Source organism: Prorops nasuta, unplaced genomic scaffold (genome assembly GCF_024137725.1).
Source record: "Prorops nasuta isolate Cenicafe-Biocafe unplaced genomic scaffold, Cenicafe_Pnas_1.2 PNAS00031, whole genome shotgun sequence".
Lineage (NCBI taxonomy): Eukaryota > Metazoa > Arthropoda > Insecta > Hymenoptera > Bethylidae > Prorops > Prorops nasuta.
Window position 1 is genome coordinate 1,343,250 of NW_027116828.1, and position 19,206 is coordinate 1,362,455.

At 37.2% G+C, this 19,206-nt stretch overlaps 1 protein-coding gene and 1 pseudogene across 3 annotated transcripts in view; one reads left to right on the forward strand and one right to left on the reverse strand.

Annotated features, from left to right (window-relative positions):
- LOC136783034 (ER membrane protein complex subunit 2-like) overlaps positions 1 to 3,261 on the forward strand; it is a 62,386-nt gene extending 59,125 nt beyond the window's left edge. For all 3 annotated transcript variants that reach the window (XM_066742829.1, XM_066742827.1, XM_066742828.1), the window contains 3 exons: positions 2,466 to 2,622; positions 2,697 to 2,792; positions 2,879 to 3,261. In XM_066742829.1, coding sequence (XP_066598926.1) covers positions 2,466 to 2,622; positions 2,697 to 2,792; positions 2,879 to 3,052 — 427 coding nt within the window. In that variant the 3' untranslated portion in view covers positions 3,053 to 3,261. The remainder of the gene's footprint in view (positions 1 to 2,465; positions 2,623 to 2,696; positions 2,793 to 2,878) is intronic.
- LOC136782968 (general transcription and DNA repair factor IIH helicase/translocase subunit XPB-like) overlaps positions 1 to 19,206 on the reverse strand; it is a 588,849-nt pseudogene that overhangs the window by 486,568 nt on the left and 83,075 nt on the right.

Genomic DNA, 19,206 nt, shown 5'->3' on the forward strand with positions numbered 1-19,206 from the left:
TTTAAGGTTAATACTGTCAATCTTGCAGCTTAACCTGATTTACCGTAATAAACGAAGTAAAACATATATCTAGGAGATACACACAGACACACTGTTTACGATTGTCTGCAACTATATTTACGTTTACGTCTACTGACGTCACTAAACCTACGTTAAGCAGCCAACTTCAGCCCGAGACATATACTCTGGCTGGAGAAGAAGAAGAAGAAGAAGATGATTATGAAGGAGAAGAATCTCAATTTTCGATATATATATATAGCTAACTCAGTATGAGATCTCTGGATTGCATGAACTGTTTTTAATGTTCATGGTCTTAAATGAAAGCTTGTTCTAAACTAGTTTAAGGAAAGCTTTACTTAAATCATGACAGTGGATCATTCACGGAAATAAATCGGTTTGAAAATTAAGGCGGCCAAACCTACTGTATAAGTTAACGGTAGTGCTCAGCGGTATAGACATGTCATTATCTACTTTTATATGTACTTGCCGTCGAGACACTGCCGTGTCTCTTGATATATTATTATATAATTGCCCTTGCATCTCCTGACACTTAAAAATAACTTTCAAACATCTTTCAGTATTTAACACTAGATTTACGGACTGAGCCAATTTGACTCATTCAAAGGTATTTCAAAATCATAATTTATATGTTAAAAATGTTTTTAATAAATTTTTTAATAATAAATCTTTCATTTAATTTAAAGTAGAACTAATTTCTATAAATAAAGTTTCAATTTTCGTGTATTATACAAATTATCTCACTTTAGTAAAAATAAGTATAATTAACGTTTATAAATCTAGTGTCAAAATTGCTGTTGAAATAACTTTAGTTTAAGAGCATTTTTATACACATTTACGGTAAAAGACTTTCAAGCAGCAAGAAATATGACGGTCGGAAAATGGCGGGATATCGGCGTCGTCAATGTAGAGACACCAGCCCCACCTAGGAACTCTGAGATTTTTTTAGGAACTATAACGCTGCCCCACTTCGCTTATGAGAGTGTCACACCCCTGAACAGTATATTACTAACCTAGGGGAGAAAGTGAATAATTTTGGAAGAGGTGCGAAGTTTCAACGCACGAGAGGCGAGATTAATACCCGAGCTGAAGTCAAGGAATATTATTGAACCAGAGTGTATTTAAACTTTACACTTCGTCGAAATTGATCTCTCCCACTGGTTAATATAATATTTTTCTTAACAAGTAAGGGAAACTATTGTTTTCCATGCATGTTTCGGCGGGAAGACAATGATTTACTTTCTCCCTGCTAGTCGGCAAAATGTAATTTTTATCTCTCAAAACAGGTATCAAAAGCTGTACTTTCACCTCACGTGTTATCAAAACTATATTTTGTAAAATTTTCATGTATGAATTTTGAAGATTCAGTCAGTAGGACTTGACTTTTAGAGATCCCTTGTCGTCTGGTGGTAGACATTATAATTCATGATGTATTTATTTGAAATGAACAAACGAAATGTTTTCTGATAATCGATGAGTATTATTCATACTTATCCCCAAGGGATTTACAAACCAAAAAATATATTTGAATTATTTGAAAAATTGGTACCAAAAAAGGAATATTTTCGGTAAAATTTTACCATGCATTGCCTTACAAGTAAATTGAGCTTTAATCGAAGAATTAAAAATTCTTTAATCAATCACGTGCTATCCGCGCCGTGCACACCTACACTATGATATTCAAGTGAGAATGTGTAACTGTATACATATACAAAAAGTTTTCATCTAAAATAAAAAAATTTACCGATAGGTAGCACTGGCAATATTCACATGCACTACTACACACTCTCACTCTATTATATTAGTGTTTGAATGCACAGAGCGACTACGCTTCTACTAACCAACAATATTTCATTCCTTGATTTCAAATAAATCCATTACGAATTATCACATACATCTCTAGGAGAAAGGGTATCTCTCAAAAACCATGTGCCGGCAACTGGAATTTCAAAATTCATACATTAAAATTTATTAAATTGTAATTCAAACGTCGTAATTTATATCATTAAAATTTTTAATATATTAAGTTTTTTCTTATATTAATAGTAATATTAGATAAAATATTTCCTTTAAATATCTAAATCCTGTGTAACCCCTTAATACAAATAATATCCATATCAATACTATATATGTATATGTTGGGTATCACTTTATTAGCCAGATTATTAATTATTTTATAATACTTTGAACATTTATTTTCATTTCTTATTATTATTCTGGATTCTTACTGGTTTTGTTTAACTTGAGACCCTCTATCACTCTCTCCATAAATTTCTATTGATGAACCTAATAGATGAAAGCTTAACAGGAAATCTTTGTATGGTTTAAATCGGATAGTATTAATAGCAACTTTGTGTGTGTATAGGCATGTTATTATATAGATAAGCTTGTGTGTGAAAAAAACTGTTGTGTATTATATTAGATTAATGAATTATTATCATTTACAGGTTTATGAGCGATCAAGAAGGTTGGCATGAGCTATGTGATTTATACTTACAAGAGCAAGATTATGTGAAAGCTGCGTTTTGTATGGAGGAGCTTATATTACATAATCCACACAGTCATCTAATTCATCAACGATATGCAGAAATAAAATATTCTCAGGTACTAAGCAAAATATTTATTAATAATTATTATTTCTTTTCTAAATATTGTTTATTCTGTCATGTAACGCTTAGGGCGGTCTTGAAAATATGGAGCTAGCAAAGGCTTATTTTTGTCAAGCAATAAAATTAAACCCGAATAATATAAGAGCTCTCTATGGTCTATTATTAGTAAGTAATTCCAAGTTGTCTATTACAAATTTAGAATGTGAATGTCAGTCTAAATCGTTTAAAAACTAATGTTTTCATTTTTTTAGGCTACTAACAATATTGCAATGTCGTTAAAATGTTCTATTGGGAAAAAGAAAGAAGCATTAAAGATATATGAATGGGTAACCATTTTAATTGAAAAACAATATAAAGCTAAGATGCAAGACAAAAGCATTAACAATATTAGAGGGCTATTTAATCAATTACAGCTCGATGGCTAAGTATCGAATGTTTAGTTTGGGTCAAAACTTCAATTGAGCTGCTATTTCATTAAATATGGACATGTTTTAATAAATATTCTTTAAACAAACAAGTAATTATAAGAATATAGCACCTGTACTATCAATTTTATGTTTCCTAATTTATTTCAGTTTTATTTTAAACTGTAATTATGATTAGTAGAATTATCTCAATAAACGTAATAGCCTTATTTGGTAGTTCGCAATTATTTTATTGGAGGTATTCTCAAATTGTTATAACAACACCTAAAACACTAAGTCCTAACGGCATACGACCGCTTATCGCTAGTTTGAAACTTTATATGCTTTAGAGTGGACCTGGGCAAATAGCGAAATTGAAGCGGGAACGTTCCCAGCATGTTTAAAGATTACTCGAAGCTATACGGTGCATTTTCCATTTGAAAACTCAGATTGACAGAAACTAACAGAAGTCGACACAAATATACAGAGTGTAACAGCAATGACCCTTTAAATTTTAATCACATATTCTTGAAGATAAACTAAGTTGAAAAGTCATTGACCATTACATCCGTAAAAGCATCATTGCTGAGATAAATTAATTTTAAATCGATATATCAGGGCTTTGATTCAACTAAAAAATAACTTTACTGTCACTTTCGTTTACACTTCCCTTTCGATAATCAAAAGAAGCTCGTACTTCCCCGCCGTTCCGTATTACCATACGCACACAAGTGAAACTAAATTAATTTTAAGTATTACTTCCTGACATTCTACATTCGTGATTCAGACGATGTATAAATTTTTTTTTTTACCTATTTTTTGGGGGTCCTCAAAGGCGCCTATTGAGTTAAAAGTTCTAGTCAACAACATGGCGTTCTTGTAGAGTAACTTTGAACTTATTTGATTTTTTCGCTGACGCGCCATATGAACTGCTCCATCTAATAAGGTAGTCAAAAAGAATAAGTATTATAATAAAAGAACCGTTTTAAAAAAATAGTTTTTTTGGAGAGAGAGAGGGGGGGGTGGTTAAGAATCTTACTGTCTTATCCGATAAAGCAGTTTGCTGCATCATTGGAAAAACTAAATAAATTGAAACCATTTTGCATATAACGCCATGTTCTTGTCTGGATATTTCGACCTAAGCGGAAAGTTTGAGGGATCCTTTTAAAAATAAAACCCTCTTCTAATCTTCGAAAGGACAAGCCACAAAATTAAGAATAATTTTTTGTTAATTCCGCAGATTATTCATAGCTTTTGTACGCGCTTAGGTAGTAAAACATTTCAAATAAGTTAATAAATACTTATGCTTTCCTCTTCCTTTTTTCACAATTTCCTTGGTGAATTGGTGAATTTTTCAATTATGATCATGCCACATTCTAGTCATAATAAACTAAAATCTATCCTAACGATTGACTAGTTTTACTGGCAAGTCTATTTAAGCAGGAATTCCGCAAAAAATACTAGCCAAAAACTATGAATAATCTATGGCATTAAGAAAAAAATATTCTCAATTTGTTACGGATTCTTTATATGTTTAAATGGTGAGGGATCCAGAAAGAAAATAGATTGAACTAAACATGATGTTTATTTGTTTTTTACACTGTTCTACTGTTTTATAAACTATTGCAACACTACAAAAATTTTGGCTGACCCTTCATGAACTGTACTTTATACATTAACCTTTGGAGCGCCGGAAAGTCTTATATAAGACGGTCACGAAAAATTTTTACTTGCATGCGTGGGGTTCCTGGGACATTCAGTTAGTACCCCTCTGAAGTAATTTCATGTTTGGCTAACAGATGGCCATTGTTGCATAACTCTTCTCGCTGGTAATAAGTCTTCTGCGCTAATACTACTTATGCTCCAAAATCATCTCTATTTGCTTTATGCTTTACGTTTAGATCTTTTATCTAAATATTTTATATCGGCTATCGGCTACTACTAGCTTAGTACTAATTTACTTTATACGTTTATTCCTAAAAATAATGGCTAACACCGAAGAAACCATAATTTGGTCTAGTAACGTATCAGAGCCAGATTCTTCTGGTGATGAGCAGGCAATAATAGAGATCAATGATGATGATTATGATACGGGTACATACTCTTCTGATATCAAATATGATAGATTCTTTTATCCTTCAATAAAGGATTTCAACAGCTTATTTTTAGGTTCATGATTCTGTCAGATGTTGCAACCTACCTCTTGATTATTTTGAAATCTTTTTTGACTATTCTCTCTTCTAAATGAACAAATCTCAAACGAATTTATATCAGGAACAAAACCCTGAACCTTATCGTTTGAATATGAAGGCTTGGGAACCAGTGACGGTCAATGAGCTGCGAGTTTTCTTAGCTCTTACGATCAATATGGGTCATGTTCGAAAGAGTAAATTGGAAAACTATTGGAGTACAGATTCTTTTTTATCAACTCCCATTTTCAACAATGTAATGTGTCGAAATAAGTATTTACAAATCCTGCGCTTTTTGCATTTCGCAAATAACGACGAATTGGGAAATCATCCATTGAAAAATATGAAACCTGTAATTGATGATCTTCGAGTCAAATTTTCACGTACTATATCTCCGGGGAAGAATTTATGCATTGACGAAAGCTTAGTGTTGTGGAAAGGACGACTAATGTTCAAGCAATATCTTCCTTTGAAAAGGAACCGCTTTGGAATCAAAGTGTTTGAACTTGTTTATTGCAAATCTGGATTTCTAATTGATTTCATAGTCTACAGAGGTTCTACTACTGATTTCAAAAAATGTGGTTTGGGGATTTCCGGAGTCATAGTAGCTCATTACCTTGAGCCGTATTTTCGCAAAGGCCATGTAATATATATTGATAATTGGTATTCATCTCTTCAATTAGCTGAATTCTTACATGTTAAGGATACAGGAATGTGTGGTACACTTCGAAAAAATCGGAAAAGCGTACCGAAATTGAATGCCAAATTGAACGAAGGTCAAGTAGAAGTTGCTCACAATGATGTGTGGCTTATTTTGAAATGGATGGACAAGAAAGAGGTTTATATGATAACTACCGTGCATAAACTTGGATTTAACTGTACTGTCAAAAATGATTGAAAAACTTGGCAAAATATCATAATACCTACGTGCATTTTAGAATATAATCAGAACATAGGGGCAGTCGACAATATAGATAGGCAATTGTCTTTGACTGAAACCACTAGAAAGTCCATGAAATGGTATAGAAAATTTTTCTTCCATTTGGTAGATCTATCTCTGGCAAATGCTCACGCATTATATAATCAGCGAGCGGACATTCCACTTTCTTTTCAAAAATTTCGATTGGAAGTAGTAAGGAATATGCTCGGTATTGATTCCAATCGTCATTCATCTTCCATCCAATCAAGCAATCTACGATTGAGTGGCCGACATTATGCTGTTCCAATTACCAGTGAACATTCATCAAAGATTCTCCAACGTGTGTATAAACTTTGTTCAATATCGAATATAAAACGCCGTTCCAGATTTTATTGCGACGTATGTCATGAAACACTCTGCCTTACACCATACTTTCATGTATATCACACAAAATTGCATCTAATATAATAATGAAATTCATAAGAAAATAAGAAAAACGGTCCCTGTGCAAAAAGGGTAGTTTCTAGGGGTAAAAATAAAAAATATTATTATTATCGTCTTCTCCACTCCCAAAAACCCATATATAAAAATTAATTTTAAATTTCAAAAATTTTTAAATTTTTCTCCAATGTTAGCCGTCGGAACGTCTTATATAAAACGCTATTTCAGATCGCTGTTTTTTGGGGCTTAACATAAACAAATATAAATCAATATTGCTGCTTTTCAAAGGGTAAAAATGTCGTCAAAACCCCGGCGTTCTAAAAGTCAACGAAATTCAGCAAATCGTAATGTTGGGCGCGCTAGGTTCCCCAGGGAACTAACTGTACTATAAGAATCGCAAAATACTGAAATACGATACTGAAACGACTCGAATAATTCGCAAGGCATCAACTAGCTCAGTTTTATGAAGTTTAAAATACGGAAGCGCAGAGTGCGTGGATTCTTTCTGGATCGCAAAGGATGTTTGGCGAATCGGGTAATTGATTCAAATGCTGTAGATACGTCAAGACAGATTTATCATATATTTTCCCGTATTAACTGTATTCTCTACATTCGCATCAAGACGATATATACGAAATCTACACTTAATTTATATCTATTTAGGAGACTTTATCGGAGCCGCGCGTATTCTCCTAAGTTGCAATGGGACGAAATAACCAACTATACTTCACGATAATTAATCAAGGCCCTTCTCAAGGCAGGTATTTCTCCTGCGAACCTTATGAGAAAAAACAATAACGAAAACTGTACTTCCGAGGGATGAGCCGAAAGAAAGTAGCTCCTTTCGGGGAGAATTTACCTTGGGGTCCCGCAATCTCCGATATCTAAACGCGACTAAACGCAAAACTCTACGTTATCTTCGACCCAAATTCGCTTATTTGAAGGACATAAACTCCCGACCAAAACGAATAGTTACAATAGGCTGGAAAGCATAATTCTGCGATACAGTAGACGGTAGCTTAAAATCTAAAGTTAAAAGATATTTACAAAATCTTCATATTCTCCGTAACCAAATATATACACGTTAACGAACTCTAGCAAATAGCTCATGATCTTACTTCCGTATATAGAGGTTAATGTAAGAAGGTTCTGCACTCCTATTCTCGCTATTTGATTACTCTCAGATTTTTGCCCGCACTTATCAGAGTCATGCTACAATCTTTATCCTTTTACTCGCGAAATAGTCTATTCGTCTTATCGCCAAGTCGAAATTCACGCTAACCTTTTAAGCCAAAATTGGCTATAATAGAAGAGTAGGCAGGCGGGCAGCGATGACGAAGGCGAGCAGGCAGGCGACTGTCCTCGAGGGGCACCAAATTACGAGTCACAAAGCTCACGTCCGAACTATTCCAGGACCAAAATACGAGTGTCTAAGTTCACGTAAGAACTCTTTTAGGACTAAGATACGAGTGTCGAACGATAGATCAGTTTCCGTCGAGGTCGGTGTCGCGGGATCTATCCCCAATTCCAGGTTTTCTATGATTGTCATTGGCTGGGATCCGTTCTGGGTGGATCGCACCAATCACTTCAAAAATCCGTATAAATCCGAAATTTCGAATTTATGGTATATACGGTACGCGGCTATGACTCGGTTGGAACTTATAACATAGGACTTATGGGCGAAGACCGTTCGCGACTGTTTTCAATATGTCAATCATATTGATTTATTCGCCAAGTCCCACTATAAGGCCGGGATGTAGGTATTATGGCTTTGATGAAAACATGCCATACTGAAGTATTATTATCTATAGGTATATTTTATAGATAATATATATTTTTGTGCCCACGCACGATGACCAGCGCAGTGCAGGGAGTAGACAAGCTAGGCCGGTTCTGGCCCCCCCCCCCCCCCGCCACTCCTGTCCACTCGGATGAGCCTGGTTGCGAGGTAGTGGGGGGAGTCAAGAAGTGCTAAGCGGTGGTAGTGGGGGAAATCGGAGGCTCCACGTGAGCTCGCAGCAAGTATAGGCGAGAGAGTTGCGGGGGGTGCGGGAGGATACTTGCAGCCTTTTGACATCACACCCCCACTCGTCTGACGTCAGGTCCCAGTCGGTAAAAGCAGTTTCCTAGATGGTAAAACAGATTCTCTCCGCGTTGATTTTTTCGCTCGCGTAACCTTGAATCTTTGCAGCAAGTTATTACTCCCGCTGAATCCGCTTTACCCTAAATGTAGCTGAGTGTGTTACTTTTTTCCATAGCTCAGCAATTTTAAAACTAATATATAACAACATGTGCAAACACGTATAAATGAATAAGAAATAAGTTCACATTTAAAAATGAAAAAATTTATTATTTTACAAAAAAAAGGAAAGGTTTCTCTACATAACTAAACACATCCTCTATGTTACTGTTCAAGCTACCTATCATTTCATTCATCATCATTATTATCACCACATATGTCCACTTCTATCATCTCAAAATATTCATATTCATATTCATCGTCCTGTATCTTGTTCAAATCAATGTCACAAACTTCTACCATCTCCATATCACTCTCTTCACCATTTTTCTCTTCTGTGTCCAAAAACTTCATTACGTACATATTCTCTTCCATCATGTTCATATCTTCACTGTTTTCGTCACAGTTTTTAATAACTCCACCACCTGATGCACTTCAATATCATTGTTCCTTTTCGTTTCTATATAAACACTATCATCATCACTATCATCACTTACGTACATATCATTCTCTTTCATCATGTTCATATCTTCACTGTTTTCGTCATCAGTTTTTGATAACTCCACCACCTGGTGCACTTCAATATCATTGTTCCTTTTCGTTTCTATATAAACACTATCATCATCACTATCATCACTTTCATCATCGCCTTTGTCATTTTCCTCAACCATACCGAGCAGCTCCACTATCAATATCATTTTATTCATTGCAGCCAACACATCACCATTAAATTCATCTTCTTCTTCGTTAATGTTGGTTGGGCTGTCAACATTCTCTTCCTCCTCCTCTTCCTACGCTTCGCCTTCCTCTTCATTGTTATTCTTAAAAATTTCACGTATCATTTCTGAATAGTGATTTATGTCATTTATAATATTGTACACCTCTTCATCGATACCGGATTCACGCATTATTTTATTACAAAGTATACTCTGTTGGTACTAAACAAAATCTAATGAGCTGTTTAGAGCTACTCAAGTATTTAAAACATTTCCACCACCACCAACTATCTTAATAAGAGACACCTCTTCAACGAAAATCGTTTAGTGTGTGTGTATACGTATCATTTGTGTGTGTGTGTGTGTGTATTTTATTTCTTTTGATAGAATTACATCCTTGTTTAGATAAACACATCTCATCCTCTTTTTAAGCGATGAAACCAAAATCATCGTGAGAATGAACGTAATAAAGATTTAAGACAGAAATGCTCAAGATATAACCTATACAATGGTGCACCAAATTTCTACGATTAACCGTAATCGAAAATTTATTACAACCCTTTCATGATAAATTTTTCAAGATTTACCAATTGATGAAATGTGCAGCACTATTCCCCTTTACTTAAATTCATACACATGCTTTTAATAGAAGAATAATTTTATTAATAAGCCTATGTCGTTTAATTCTTAAATATAATACATATTAGAAAGATTTGTATGAACGATGTATGTTTTGGATGTACAAATACTTTTGGTGCATCAAATTTCAGCGAGAGAGAAGCGTGCTTCAGATATACAAATATTTTTGTCGTATTAAATATCAGCACGTGATGAAAATTAAGTACCTCTTAGACGCTCCACGCTGGACCTTACCGTATAACGATATGTCATACGTGTGATGAAATTGAGATCTTCAGCAAGATCATATTTTTTTACGAAATTTTAATATATATTTTATCCAGATGATAGATCTTTACAAATATGTTGATCGCTAACACATTGAAGATCATCAAAATGTGCTTGAATGATTCATGCATATTCTTTTAATAGAGTCATAATTTGATTAATCAGCAGTATATCATCAGTAGAGTAGCTAGGATGGTTCTATGACCGGGTGGCGAGGGGGTCGGGGTTCCGCGGGGGTAGGGGAAGTAGGGGAATTGCCCCCTCTGCGGTTGTGTGCATTGTGTGTGTGTGTGTCACCCACGTTAAACTCGTAGGATACACATGTGACCTCCCCCCCTCTTACGTTAAGCAGTGGACGCCTTAGAGAGAGAGAAGGAGAGAAAGAGAGAAAGAGAAGGAGAAGGAGAAGGAGAAGGAGTATTTAAATACAATGCTTATTTTTATAATTTATTGAATTATTAAAAAAGTTTTATTTACAATGCTTTTTTAGAAATTTTTCTGACATTCAATTGCATGATGTATATATTTTTTACAAATGCTACACCATTCAGGAAGTGAACAATTGATGTGTAGGTGACCAAATTCTTTGCAATTTATACACCTGTTGTGGTTCTATCGCTGATTCACGACAAACTCGAAATTCTTTTGTATAATAAAGTTTATTGACGTTTGATTTACAATGTTTCTTCTTTATACAAATTGATAACCAGAGCTATGAGCTAGATAATTATAGTCTTAAGAGACAAAGGATTGCCTGGATAAGTTTAAGAGATAAGAGGACTGAAGGTCCTAGGAGACTCGACTTGTTCCTTCTAGCTTTTGACTCGAACTGATTTTTGGGGCTGCACGTTTGGGGCTCTTACCCTCAAAGTGCAGCGTCAAACATTACCTTATATGGTAACATTTACGGGTCCCAGTGGTCAAATGCGTCATTGTTCGAGAACATTCGATTGCCATCGAAGTGCATTTGCCACGTGTCGGGACTTAGCCTTGGCGACAGTGTGAACGAGCTGCGTCTGGCGCATCGTATTACACTCAGGAATTTGTCGCTTTTAAGAGGCGATTGGTATTTTAGTATAACTATGCTAGATTAAGATTGATTAATTATGTCTCCAATTGAATATAATAATAATGATATTAATTATATAGTGCTTATAATAGCAATGAGTTATGTATGTTTATTCTATGTACATAACACCCCTCCCCCCCTGGAAAAAGAGGGTAGGTGGTTAATAATCGGGTTCGTATTGAATGTTTGCCGCTTGCTCAGGTGTGACGATAATCATGTGCGTCGGGACAACGTCGTCTGTTGCTGGGGCGGCGATGTCGTCTGTTACGATGGCATTGGATGACAATGCCTGTATTGGCCTGAGTCTTGGCTTAGGTTTTGGTCTTCTGTGAAGATATCGCCAGATTATGTAGATGGTTAATCCTATGATGATTAGCGTTGTAGTAGAATATGAGATGGCCATATGTTGATAGGTGTGGTGTTGTCCTAGGTCTTCGTTTTGTACATCCTTTTTCAGCTGTTTTAGCTGGATGCTGAGCGTGTTGAGGTCGTTGACCTTGTTCAAGATGTTATGCAGCCTGGGAATTTTGGTTGTGTTGATTGCTGCTACGTAGTTTTCAGGATCTATGGCTCTCAAAGAGAAATTATAGTGCGGGATATAGTTCTTATGTTTGTTGGGCTTGGAGGTTTGTACGGGTTCCAAAACAAAATCAGTAGCTGTTAGGATACAATTTTTATATAAATTAATTACTCCGGAGCCCATTAATTCTATATTATAGGTAGGTTTTTGTTTGCAGATTACTTCTACAATTTCTAATCGCGGTGTGGAGTATATCCACGAGGCTTGGTTTTTCATGGGAATTAGCATCGGTTGCACTAAATGTATAAGTTTATGCTCGCACGTATTTATATCTATGTATTTTAAGTATAATGCAATTTCGCATGGATTAATTGTCTTTATTTTGTTGGATGGTTTATCCGTTGGACAGAAATAATTATCTTTTATCGTGTAACATTTTCGTAGTTCGTCTTCGGTATATTATGTGTATCGCTCAGCGATGCTATCTATCGCTATGTAATCCTTTCTTAAATCTATTATGGAGTGTAATGTTGTAGAATTCTGAATAGGGATTGGGATTGGATATATTTGTAAAAGATCGAATTCTTTGGGTGTTGTTAGAGGTATATGGAATACTACAATTAGTTTGTTTATTTTGGTATAAATTGTGGGTTGCATTAGTTTGGAAATTAAATGGATGTTTAGTGTTTCTAATGGAAAAGGGAATTGCGTGCCAGGAGGGATGTGAGGAATCGCATCTTTAAGGTATTCGATAATTTTTGTATATCGAATAATGTTCGGATTTATTATTCCTTGGCTCGCCATTATCACGAAATTTAATAAGTGTTCTGTGTCTATCATTAATTCTTCGGATGTAAGATTAATGTTATATAGAGCTTCTCGCTCGTCCGCTTGGGCTTCTAGATCACGTGCTGCTTTCATCAGCATTTTTTCGTTCGCATCTATTTTTTGTATCGTGTTATTATAAGTTTCTATAGTTTGGTCGATAATTTGTATTTGTTTTAGGAGTGCTAATCTGTTGGTTTCTACTGTTTGATCTAAATTTTGTAGATGTTTATTTATTTCTTCTTCGTCGTTACTGTCCATTATTCCGAATAGAATTTTTCCGATTGACCCTACTCCGTTTGCTAGTCCTCGTCTGTTTCTCTCTTGATGTAACGTTACTTCATCTATTTCGTCTAGGATTTTTTCGGCTGTCTCTAATTTGTAGACGGTATCAATGACGGAGTGTTTACAGATTTTTTTTCCTTCTTGTGTGGAGCAAAGGGCGTGGTCGTATAGGAATTTGTTTAGTTGCGCGAGTCTTTGGCGATATTCTACTATGTCGGTAGTTATTACTAATTTCCATTTCTCTTTATAAAAATTGACCGTGCCGAATTTTTCATAGAATAGTCCCGGTTGACCTTTGATGGGAATATTTTGGACTTGCTGGGAGCTTCTGTGGATCGTTATGACCATAAGGGTCAGCATGCACCTATAATAAAGGGTATGTTTGGTTAATTGTGGAATTTTAATATGTAAAATTTGAACAAGTTTTATTTCTACATGGGAGTTATTTTAGTCGGTCGCGAAGGTGCGTCTAGTTCGTAGACATTGGGTCAGCGTTTTCGCGTGAGTTTGAGCGAAGGGGGGAATGATGTATAAAATCGCGTTCTTCTCACGGAGCGTTTCATTTCGTATTGCCAATTTGTGGAATTTTAATTTGCTGTGTGTTGTCTCTCTCCTTTTTTTTTTAAAAAAAAAATGGCTCTCGTGGTGTATAAGAGGCGGGATATGTACGACCGGGGGCTTTTCGATGGTCAAGGGAGGCGCCTATTCGTTCTGGTCGAGGGCGGTAAGTGCGTTGTTTTTGTTTTTATGGTTTTTCTTTTTTTTTCTTTTTATTTTTGATTTCATTCTCTTTCTTTTTCCTTTTAGTTGTAATAAAAAATGAAGAGGCAGTGGCGTTTCGCCGTATGTGTCGGTGGAGCGACCGGAGGCAGATTGAGTTGGAGTGGAGCTACGAGGGGTACGAGGACGATTTTCGGGTGATGTTCGACCTGTACGGAATCCGGTGGCTTCAATATACGGGTGTAGAGGCTTTTCGTGGCTGGGGCTATCCTAATAGCCAAACCGCAGGGTTGTTTGACGGAACTGTATGGACGGAGGAGCAAGTCCTGCGCTACCACAATTTAATTTAAAATATATATATACCTATGTCTAGCTTATAAGATTATTATGTAAGAAGAGAAAGAGAGAGGAGAATACCCATATGTTTTTTTTTTTTTGAATAAATTCTAAGTTTCTTGTATATGTGTTTATTTTTATTTCTAGTAATCCTTATTAATTTAATTTTAAAGATAGTAATAAAATAGATTTTTCTTGGGGGTTTTTTTTTTTGAATTGAGCTTAATTTATTAGTTATAGTAAAAGTATTTAGGAATTGAATTAAAAGAATATTAAGATTATTAGTATAGTTGGGTAGTTCTAGTGGTAGTAATGTATAGTAATTGCTAGTTGTAAGTTAGTATTGTAGTAAGAAGTAGATTAGGGTGATGGGGAAAAGAGTTAAGAGAGGATAGTGTATGTGAGTGTATGAGTCGGTAACTATACGTGATACGGCTTTAGCCTATTGACGTGGGTTACGATTTTCTTCTTACCTACTGCTAACTCATAATTTAACTCGCTTAGTTTTGCGGTTAATGTATAGGGACCGTCGTATAGGGGTTCCAATTTCTTTGGTCTTCCGGCGCGAATCATTTCTCGCTTTAATAATACTTGGTCTCCTACTTCGTAATTTGATACTTGTGTATTGTGATCATAATAAATCTTCGATTTTTCCTTTTCCAGTATTAATTGGTCTTTCATGACGTTACCTGTTGAGCGAATTCTTTCGCGAAGCTCGTTATAGTAATCTTCGAATGTATATGTAGGTTGCGGCGGATATTTGAGCGTGGTCGGTAATTCAACCTCGCGTCCGAATAGTAGTGAAAAAGGCGTTCGGCCTGTAGCTGTGTGTGGCGTAGTGTTATAGGTGAACATGGCGTAGGGTAACCATTCGTCCCAGTTGTGTAAATCTTCGTTGACAAAGTTTTTTAAGTACGACGCCAATGTTCGGTGCGATCTTTCTAGCGCACCATTTGACTGTGGGTGGTATGCCGTGGTCTGTATTTTGTCAATTTTTAATAGCTTACAGACGTCCTTAAAGAGGTTACTTAGAAAGTTAGTACCCTGGTCAGTTAAAACCTTTTGGGGTAGCCCGTAAGAAAAAATGATCCTTTCAACGAATAGTCGTGCCACAGTAGCGGCTGACTGGTCTTGAATTGGTAGGGCTATGCTGTACCTTGTGAAAAGGTCTTGGAAGGTTAAGGCATACTTGTTTCCTTGTTTGGTCGCAGGGTATGGTCCTATTATATCTAGGGCGACCTTTTCGAAGGGTTCTACTGGCGTGTCTGTTATCTGCATTGGTGCACGTTTCACGTTGCCTGTTTTATTGCGCTGGCACTTGTCACATTTTTTTATGTATTCTTCGATGTCCTTTTTCATATTTGGCCATACGTGTTTAATTTTAATTCTTTGCAGGGTTCTATTTACACCTTCATGTCCTCCGAATGGAGTATCGTGATACTCGTAAAGGATTTGATTTATCATTGTGGGAGTATAGGTCGATGATTTCTCATCAGCTGTTTCTTCCTCGGCGTCGGAGTTAGCTGAGGTTGCATCTTCGTTTGAGTCGGTTGGCCTTGGGGCGGCTTGCCGTGCTCTGGAGCGCGTGGTCACGTATATACGACTTAGCGCATCTGCGTTTGTATTCTGAGTACCTGGTTTGTATCTAATTTCGTAATCGTACTCGGCTAACTTTAAGCTCCAACGCATCAATCTGGAGCCTGGGTTTTCTACATTGAAAAGCCAAGTAAGTGGTTGATGATCGGTGATGATGGTAAATCTAGTACCATATAAGTAAGGTCGAAAATTTTGTACAGCCCAAACTATAGCTGCTAATTCTTTTTCCGTGGTGCTGTAGTTTACTTCGGCCTTGTTAAGCGTTCTGCTGGCGTAAGCAACGGGGAGGTCTTTGCCTACCTCGCCTTGCGATAACACGGCTCCTATTGCTTTATTGGAGGCGTCCGTGGTCAAAATGAAAGGAAGATGAAAGTCTGGATACTGTAAAAGTGGTGCAGTAGTCAATCTTTCCTTTAGATTTTCAAATGATGATTGTTCTAGGGAGGTCCAGTTGAACTTCACTCCTTTCTTTAATAGGTTCGTCATGGGTTTCGACAGGTCAGCAAAATGGTCAATGAACCTTCGGTAATAGCCTGCTAGGCCTAAAAAGGATTGTACGTCCTTTACGCTCTTGGGTGCTGGAAAATTTTTTACAGCTTCTATTTTAGTTGGGTCTGGAGAGATGCCTTTGTCCGTAATTATATGACCCAGGTAACAAGTTTCCTTGCAAAGGAAACGGCATTTTTCCGGTTGCAGCTTTAGAGTATTTTCACGCAGTCGAATGAACACTTGTTTCAGTCTTTTGTTGTGCTCTATTAGAGTAGGGGCGTGAATTACTATGTCGTCAAGGTAAACGAAACATTGGATCCCTTGGAGTCCGGATAATACGGTGTTCATTAAACGTTGAAACGTAGCTGGCGCGTTTTTCAATCCAAAGGGCATGCGGTTGTACTCGTAGTGCCCTAGGGGTGTGGAGAAGGCTGTTTTTTCCTTGTCTTCTTCGGCCATGCCTATCTGGTGAAATCCAGAGGCTAGGTCAAGGGTGGTGAAATATTTCGAGTGGCCTAGTTGGTCCAATATTTCGGTGATGTTTGGCAATGGATAGGCATCACCTATAGTAGCTTCGTTTAGCTTGCGAAAATCTACGACGATGCGCATTTTTATATTTCCTTGTGCATCGGGTTTCTTGGGTACCACGAGCAGTGGCGCGTTCCACTGGCTTCGGCTCGGCCGTACTATTCCGTCAGCTTCTAGCTGAGAAATTTGTTTATCAATTTCTTGTTTATGCTTTTCAGGTAACCTATAGGGTTTTTTAAAGATAGGTTTGGTATTTTCTACCAAAGTAATGGTATGTTTTACCGCTTCAGTGGTGAGGAGTTTGTCACCTTCTAAGTGAAATATATCATTGTATTCCTCACAGAGTTCTGTTAGAGTGCGCAATTCTTCCTGATTTAAATGATTTAGTTCTAATTGAGACTTTAACCGGGCGAGTCGATCGCTGGCGCAGTTATTGACAGCGTATACGGTTATGGGTACAGAAGGGTCGTCGCCCTGAGTCGGTGGACTCGGAATATCTTCTAACACAACTGTAGGCAAGGGTATCTCTAGTTCTTTCTCCGTGATGTTCAAGATGCTGACGCAGCAGGTAGAGTTGGTTGGCCTAGTGGCACAGTTACCTATATACACTCCAGGTAGTATTTGGTGTCCATTTACAATGCCGTCTTGTTTGCTATCAGTTAACGCGGCTACTAATGTTTGGGATCTCGGTTTTAGTGATACCGTGCGTGATACTACTTGTTTCATTGGCCAGGTGTGTCCCAGCATCGTCAAGGACACGTCCTTTTCATAATGGAAGCTATTTCTTTTCCAGAAATCCATACCGATTAGTCCGTCGGCTATTAGCGAAAAGGTATCTGGTACTATTTGAAATTTATGGGTTATGGTGTATTTTCCGACTTTTACGTGTAGGTAAACTGATCCTAGTGTCTTTACAGGTGTTCCACTTATTCCTGTTAGCGTAATCGGAGTTTTGTCAGCTATTGTTTCTTTGCGCAGGACTCTTATTTTAATTATGGAGACGTCGGCTCCAGTGTCGAAGAGTAAGGTTGCTGGTCGAATAAATTCAGCGGCTTGTACTTCGATTAAATTTTTTATAGGAGTACACAATACCATATTAGCGGTTAAATTTCCTACAGGTGTTGGTCGATTCAGGTTTTCGTTAATTGGTTGCTCTGAATTATTTGCATTCTGTTGAGCTTCTCTTTCTCGCTTTGCTTTTAATGTGCGGCACTCTTGGACGGTGTGTCCTGGTTTTTTGCAATAATTGCAAGAGGTGGATACTTTGTTCACGGAAGATGAGTGACTCTGAGTCCGTTTTGCGTTGCTAAGTCGCGCGTAGCATTTTTCGGCTACATGTCCTTTCCTATCGCAGCGTTTGCAATGGAGGTGCGAATTATTCCGTTGTCCGGAGGGTCGTTGTTGTCCTTGGTTATCGCGTCTGCCATGGGTCGAGCCCTGTTGAGTTCTGTACTCTTCGTCGGAGCGAGTCAAGGATTCACGATCGATTGCGATAGCAATTGATTGTCTTAGAGTTGCACGCTCGCAAGATGCTACCATAACTTGGAGTTTAAAATTCAATCCTTTTATGAATTGATGTTTCGCTTGTTGCGTTAACAATTCTTCTATGGCTTCGTTTTTAGCCGGGTCATTTGCTGGCGTGATGCATCTTTCTTTCAAACCTGATAATATGTCTTCTAGTCGAGAAGCATAGGATCGTACCGATTCATCTTTTCCTTGTCGGCATCGATTTAAACTATTTTGAAGGGTCGCGGTAGACCGTCGGGGTTTGAATGCTTCTTCTAATTCTCGTATTAGTTGCTCGATATTTTCGATTACTTTGTGCTTAGTTTCGGTATAAGCTTTGCCTCTTAGTATAGTGAATCTAACCTGCCGTAGAAATTCGTCTCTATCTAACGGGTGTAGATTTTGGTTTGCCATAATTATGGAATTCACAAACGGTTCTAGCTCGTCTGGGTCTCCTTTGTACTTTGGAATTCTTCCAAGAGTTACGTGTAGGGAAGCATATCCGTGGTGAGGTTCTTCTTCTTCCTCATCGTCTAGATCTGGCGCGTATCGAGGTCTTTCGCATGGAGTCACATACGATGTTCTTTGTGTCGGTCTTGCCGTGGAGGTCCTCGAGGGGAACCTATTAAAATTTTGTCGTAACCTGGAGAGTTCGTCTCTCAGTCTCGCGTTTTCTTCTTCCATTATGCTAATATCGCGGGGCCTTATGCTGTGGTGTAATCTTCTAATTTCAGCATCTATGGCGCTAGGAGGTACGCTTTCGTCAAGTGGAATCGTGTTTGTTGGTGCGTCTTCTATTCTGATAGGGGGACGTTCCGCGGTGTAACTATGGTCTAAATCTGGGGCGTCGTTGTTCGCGTTGCCACGGTGAGCCATAGTTAATCTATTCTG